Source organism: Hylobates moloch, unplaced genomic scaffold (genome assembly GCF_009828535.3).
Source record: "Hylobates moloch isolate HMO894 unplaced genomic scaffold, HMol_V3 SCAFFOLD_17, whole genome shotgun sequence".
In the NCBI taxonomy this organism is placed as follows: domain Eukaryota; kingdom Metazoa; phylum Chordata; class Mammalia; order Primates; family Hylobatidae; genus Hylobates; species Hylobates moloch.
Window position 1 is genome coordinate 82,511,753 of NW_026652292.1, and position 7,027 is coordinate 82,518,779.

Consider the following 7,027-nt stretch of genomic DNA (forward strand, 5'->3'; position numbering starts at 1 on the left):
CGGTTCCATTTCCGGAGTGGAGGGCACGCCCAGGGTGTCTGAAGCTGAGACCGCGGGCTTGCCGTGGCCCCGTGAATTTCGGGTTCTGCAGCTGACGATACTGGGCGGGGCTTCATGGCCAGGGCCGCGCTCAGGCCTAAGCTTCCCCAGCTGTGCATTGAGACCAGGTGCGGTGCCGCCTCCAGGGCAGGCTGTGAAGAGAGGCCGCACCCGCATGGGGACTGCATCTCCCAGAGCGCCCCGCGGGCGGCCGGGCGGCGGGACTCCATCTCCTAGAGTGCCCCGCGGGCGGCCGGGCGGCGGGACTCCATCTCCTAGAGTGCCCCGCGGGCGGCCGGGCGGCGGCCGCCGCAACCGACAGGTCCGGAACTGGGCGCTGCGGCCTCTTCCGCACGCCGGGGGCGGGGGTCTCGCCGGCAGCTTCCCGGCGGCTGCGCGATGGACAACCCCGAGGTGACCTTCACTCTCGCCTATCTGGTGTTCGCCGTGTGCTTCGTGTTCACGCCCAACGAGTTCCACGCGGCGGGGCTCACGGTGCAGAACCTGCTGTCGGGCTGGCTGGGCAGCGAGGACGCCGCCTTCGTGTCCTTCCACCTGCGCCGCACGGCCGCCACGCTGTTGTGCCACTCGCTGCTGCCACTCGGTGAGGCTGTTCGGGCCGGCCAGCCGCATCTTCTCCTGCGCAGGGCTTGCTGGGAGGTCAGGAGGAGGCCTCCGCCAGCTCCCCGAAGCCCCGAAAGCGCCTGGGCGCAGCTGGGGAGAGGCGCCGGTCCTCATCCAGAGGGACCGCGGCGTGGGCTGAGCGCGCTTAGGGGCGCCGCCGGCGCTGACTTGCAGGTGACGGGAACCCAAGTTCAGAACCTTGGGCAGGGGATGCTCCGGCCCACCAAGTCCTGAACCGTCACGTGCCTGGGGGTTGCAAGGCCAAACAGCCTTTGCTTATCGTGGTTGGGGGCAGTGGCCAGGAGAAGGCAACTGTTGATTGAGTCCAACAGAAGGGGTCGGAGGGGCTGTGTGGAGGGTGGCACTGCTGTAGGCCTTGGAAGGTGGGTGTGGGGAGAACAGGCAGATTTGGAGGCAGTTCCAGTTTGGGGGCGCCACAGGGGCAGAGGCTGGGGAGGGCCTCCGTGCAGTGCAGGTGGGACGCTCAGAGTTGTCCGGGGGGGGCGTGCTGGGCTGGGCCCCAGGTGCTAACTGGGGCTCAGGAAGGTCCCTCTCTCAGCTGGTTGGATGACGGACAGGTGGAAGGTGGGGGGTGCAGTGGCTGGAGGGGGATTTCACGGGGGGACCTCTGGAGGACACGGGGGCAGACGCAGCTCTGGGAGGATAGATGGCCAGTGGCTGGCCAGGTCTGCCACTCTGGGGACACAAGAGGGGTGACCCTCCACATCCTGGTGTGAGGATGCAGCTGCCTGGGCCGAGCTGGAGGCAGGTGTGGGGTGGAGGCGCCCAGGCCTGCCTCATGGAGAGGGTGGGCTGGGGGCCCACTTGACAGATGGATGGGGCTGAGTGCGGCTGGGGCCCTGACCAGGCCACTTTCTAGGGCTACTGGGTGGGTTTCTGTAGCCCTTCCAGCTGCACCCTCCCCAGAGGCCTGTGAGGGACCACAAGTGAATCATGGCGGCCACACCTGGAGCAGACAGCACAGCTGGCCTTGCAGTCGGATGTCAAGCTCTTTTTATTTTTAACTTAGTTTGAAAGTTTTTAAGCTTTACTAGGTATTAGTTACCTATTTTATTTTTATTTTTTGAGACGGAGTCTCACTCTGTCACCCAGGCTGGAGTGCAGTGGTGCGATCTCGGCTCACTGCAACATCCCCCTCTTGGGTTCATGACATTCTCCTGCCTCGGCCTCCTGAGTAGCTGGGACTACAGGCAACCTGCCACCACGCCCGACTAATTTGTATTTTTTAGTAGAGACGGGGTTTCACCATGTTAGCCAGGATGGTCTCGATCTCCTGACCTCGTGATCCGTCCACCTCAGCCTCCCAAAGTGCTGGGATTACAGCTGCGAGCCACTGCGCCCGGCCCCTGGTTACCTATTGTTATATGTCACGTTACCTTGAAATGCAGTGACTGGGCCAACTCCAAATGTGGATTATTTATTACTTTTTGCCAACTAGAACCTGCTGGTGCAACTCCTCACTGTCTCCATTGCTTATTTGGACCTTCAAATTGTCCCCGATCTGGCCAACAGGGCCCTGAAGCAGGCTCCGTGTCCTTTGGACATGTCCCATCATTCTTTGACACTTGCTTCCTTTCTCGCACATAACTTCTCAGCTCTGGGATGGGCCATATTTGATCAGCCTCCTCGGAGCAGGTGAGATTGAGAGACAGATTCTGTCCTGGCAGCTGCCCTGGCAGGCCAGGGGTCAGCTCTGCCTGAGGTGACACCTGATTGTGTTTATTTTTCCCTTTCTAGGCTTTTGTAGTTTTTTTCAATACTTACATATTGTGTGAAACTAAAGCAGCAAATTAAAAACCTTTTCCCTTAATATATCCTGCCTTTGCCACAGGCAGGGAGAGAGTGGGCCGGCTGGGGAAGTGCAGAGTGGGTAAAGCCCACTTAACCTGGGAGCTGACCTTGGAACCCGGGCAGAGAGCCAGGTCCAGGGCTGTCAGGGGGTGGACAGCGGCCTGGCACTCACTTTCCCCTGAGGCTCACTCTGTCCTTTGCAGGCTACTATGTGGGCATGTGCCTTGCGGCTTCAGAAAAGCAGCTCCACTCCCTCAGCCAGGCCCCTGAGGCCTGGCGGCTCTTCCTGCTGCTGGCCGTGACCGTCCCCTCCATCGCCTGCATCCTGATCTACTACTGGTCCCGTGACCGGTGGGCCTGCCACCCACTGGCGCGCACCCTGGCACTCTACGCCCTCCCACAGTCCAGCTGGCAGGCTGTTGCCTCCTCCGTCAACACTGAGTTCCGGCGGATTGACAAGTTTGCCACCGGTGCACCAGGTGCCCGTGTGATTGTGACAGACACGTGGGTGATGAAGGTAACCACCTACCGAGTGCACGTGGCCCAGCAGCAGGATGTGCACCTGACTGTGACGGAGTCTCGGCAGCATGAGCTCTCGCCAGACTCGAACTTGCCCGTGCAGCTCCTCACCATCCGTGTGGCCAGCGCCAACCCCGCTGTGCAGGCCTTTGACATCTGGTAAGAGTGTGGTGCCTGCGGGGGTGCGGAGGGGGTGCAGAGGGCACACGGCAGGCCAGAGCCAGGCTCTGGCACCACGACCCCTGGGAGGTGCTGGGTGTAGCCGGTGTGGACTCCAACACTCCTGGGCTTGTGTGACACCAGTCACTGAGCCCTCCCGCATAGCCCTCCCTCGGGCCCCCCTGCACTCTTGGCCTCCCCTTCCACTCCCTGGAGCCGCCTCCCCCAGATTCTTGGGGAGCACTCAGGACAGTGCAGCCCTCAGGCTGGACAGCTGCCTTGCTCCTAGGTCTGCCCCATGCCCAGGCTGGGCTGTCTGGCACTGGGTCCGGGGGCTCTGGCCTTAGGGCCATCTCTCCTGGTTGGTCCTGGTGCGACAGCTGCCCTGTCACTCCTTGGCATGTGGCCTCCATCTTCCGCTCCCTTTGCCCTGCAGAGGGGCCCAGCAGCTCTCCTCCCTGCAGGCTGAACTCCACTGAGTACGGGGAGCTCTGCGAGAAGCTCCGGGCACCCATCCGCAGGGCAGCCCACGTGGTCATCCACCAGAGCCTGGGCGACCTGTTCCTGGAGACATTCGCCTCCCTGGTAGAGGTCAACCCGGCCTACTCAGTGCCCAGCAGCCAGGTGGGGGCATGGGCCAGGGCCGGGCGGATGGGTGGGTGCCCACGGGCGTCTGCCTGGGCTCCTGGTGACGCTCCACCTGCCTGCAGGAGCTGGAGGCCTGCATAGGCTGCATGCAGACACGTGCCAGCGTGAAACTGGTGAAGACCTGCCAGGAGGCAGCCACAGGCGAGTGCCAGCAGTGTTACTGCCGCCCCATGTGGTGCCTTACCTGCATGGGCAAGTGGTTCGCCAGCCGCCAGGACCCCCTGCGCCCTGACACGTGGCTGGCCAGCCGCGTGCCCTGCCCCACCTGCCGCGCACGCTTCTGCATCCTGGATGTGTGCACCGTGCGCTGAGTGGTCTGGGACCTTGAGGTGACTCTGTCTCCCCCCAAAGCCACGGGGCAGGGAAGGGGGTGGCTGGGCCTCCTGGCTGGCAAAGGGCTCTACTTAAAGCACATGATCTAGAGCAACTCGCCTCTGCCCTGGGTCTGCAGAAGGCTGAGGACTTTTGGTTAAAAGCAATCCTTATGAAAACACCCCACCCTGCTTGGCAGCCAGGGTACAAGTCCTGGGCACCTCCTCTTTGCCTCCCTCCTGCCCCCTTCCTGCTGGTGGGGGCAGATCCTGCACACACAGACACAGCATTTGTGCCCCCAAGCCATTCCCTGGAGACCCTGGGTCTACCCCAGGTGGTCGTCATCTGGGCCATTTGCCTTACTTCTCTGGAGCATACCCGCCTTCAGTTACATGCCAGACCCAGACTGCTTTCTCCTGCCCTGTCCTGGAGCTGGCCCCTGGCTGCCTGGAGAACCCTGGGTAGGTCCTGAGGGTGGGATGGAGAAGAGGGCACTGCTGTGGTGTGGGAGCAGTCCTGGGGCTTCGTGGTGGCTGTGGCCAGTTGAGGGGCTGTTCCTGGGTGGGGTGGCAATGGGAGGACAGGTCAGAGCGCCCTCATTTGTAGTGCTGCCCCTCAGGGGTTCTCATCCTGTCCTTGGTGCCTTTTGCTGCCCAACAAGTCCAGCGAAGGCCGAGGTCTCAGACTCCCGGGTAGGGGTGGGGGTTTCAGTTGAGGACCAAAGTGCCATAGCGACATCCAGAACACAAGCCCACCAGGGGTCCAGCCCAGGCTACCCACTCCCCTAGGGTCTCCCAGGCTCAGAAGGGGATGCACGCCCCCTGTGGTCAAGGCTCTGGTGGGCGTCTTGCCCAGTTCCTGATGGTTCAAGGGGACGGGGAGACGTTGTCCAGGCCCCAGGGCACAGCCCTGACACAGATGTGGCTACTGGAGGGGCCCTCACACCTGTGGCCCCAAAGCCCCAGGCTTGGCTGTTTGAGGCAGAGGTGATGGACTCAGGGGGCCTGACAATTGGAATTTGGGAGGCTTCCTAGAGCACTCAGCAGGTGAAGGCAGCAGGGACCATGGCTGGGAGCCAGAGCTAGCTTTGACCTGAGTTTTAAGGGCTGCCAAAGAGGGGCAGTGGGTTGGGGTTGTTTTTACTACAAAATAAGTTACTTAGTTTTATAAAGACAAACCTATTGTAGCCAAATGACACATATTTAATAAAATTTAGTCTGAAGTGATGTACTGTGTTTTGTGTTGCCCGATATTAAAACCAAACTTTTGTCATAGTTGGAGAATGGCCTGGGGGTATTGGAGAAGCCACTTCAGAGGTGGAATTGCGTGCGTGGCGTGCTTTGTTCAGAATAAGGAGGAAAAAACCCATTGGTTGGGAGGCGGGTGCAGTAGGAACCTTCCCCTCTGATTTCTAGTTGGGGACTCTGGGGTCTTGAGAACCCCTGACCCAGGGCCATCTGCAGGAGCAGGGTGGGAGGGGCAGAGACACGTCCTGGGGGAAGTCACTGTGTGGTCACCACTGGCTGCTTCCAGATTCAGGCACTGATGTGGGGACACATGGGTAGCCAAGGAGTGAGCAGCTTTTCGGTGTCACTTATGTTTGCAGCTGCGTCCTGTGGGGACACCAGGCTGTCTCTACTGACCTCACTGTGGGTCAGGGTGGCCCAGGAATTGCCAGCTGAGCACCTAGGGCAGCCAAGACAGCACCCCGGGGTTCCCCACAGCACTGGGCCCTCAGGTGAGCACCCCAGCAACCGGATGGACAGTGAGTGCTTGCTGCCATTTCCCCATTCTGCTTCTCGACCCACAGGACGGTTCTTGGGGAAACAGTACACGTAATCCTGTTGAAAGATACGACAGTGGGCTCTAGTTTCCTGCGCTACGAGTGTCTTCACGTTCTTTCCAGCATGGTACTTTGACTGGCATTCTTTTGCATACACAACCAGGCACTGCTTTAGCCAACGACAGAGATCTAGTGAGCATCTACTGAGGGGCTGTTATGGGCCCTGACTGTGCCAGGCCCTATGGCTCACAGGCACTTGGGACTCTTTGGCTGTGTGCTGTTAACTTAGAGGAGACTATTTCTTCTAAAAAGTCACAGCCTGATGAGAATCGCTTGAACCTGGATAGCAGAGGTTGCAGTGAGCCGAGATTGCGCCACAACACTCCAGCCTGGGCGACAGAGTGAGACTGTCTCAAAAAAATAAAAATAGTTAACAGCCTGCAAGGTGGCCATCCCTCAGACTGGAAAGCACAGCCTCTGGCCAAGACCACAGACAGACACTTCAGAGGAGGAGGAGGGGTTGGGGCAGGAGCTTTATGCTGAATAGGTTGGCTAGACATGCATATTCAGCAGGTGACAAGAGCTATGAATATTCATGGAGGCAGTCCTGCCGCATGCATCCTGAGCAAACATACAATCCACATTCACTTTGGGGTGGAGACTTAACATTTAAATGTATTATAATGAGGTTCTACACAGGCCAGAAGTGGTCCATCACTGTGGTCTCTTACCTGGACCAAGTTACTGAAATCAGTCTCTTGTCCAATGAAACCTATAGTTATGGCTGGTGGAATAGGGGCTGGGGGATCAGTCAGCATCTGGTGGAACTGCAAATTGGTTTTTATTGTTTTGAGACAGGGTCTTACTCTGTCACCCAGGCTGGAGTGCAGTGGCGCCATCTGGGCTCACTGCAGCCTTGACCTCCCAGGTTCAAGGAATCCTCCCACTTCAGCCTCCCAGTAGCTGGGATCACAGGCACACACCACCACGGCCGGCTAATGTTTTTGATTTTTAGTAAAGATGAAGTCTTGCTATGTTGCCCAGGCTGGTCTCGAATTCCTGAGCTCAAGTGATCCTCCCACCTTGGTTTCCCAAAATGCTGGGATTACAGGTGTGAGCCACAGTGCCTAG

The 7,027-nt window shown here is 59.4% G+C and overlaps 1 protein-coding gene across 2 annotated transcripts; it reads left to right on the forward strand.

Moving 5' to 3' along the window:
• The first annotated feature begins 300 nt into the window (after positions 1-300).
• TMEM129 (transmembrane protein 129, E3 ubiquitin ligase) lies at positions 301-5,339 on the forward strand. Of its 2 annotated transcripts, XM_032136168.2 has the most exons (4): positions 301-643; positions 2,679-3,153; positions 3,618-3,777; positions 3,864-5,339. In XM_032136168.2, the coding sequence occupies exons 1-4, from the start codon at positions 439-441 to the stop codon at positions 4,110-4,112; spliced, it is 1,089 nt and encodes a 362-aa protein (XP_031992059.1). In that variant the 5' UTR covers positions 301-438; the 3' UTR covers positions 4,113-5,339. The 2 variants fall into 2 exon arrangements, with proteins under 2 accessions (XP_031992059.1, XP_058286062.1); XM_058430079.1 differs by lacking the exon at positions 3,864-5,339 and having other exon boundaries at positions 3,590-3,666.
• Positions 5,340-7,027: the final 1,688 nt, after the last annotated feature.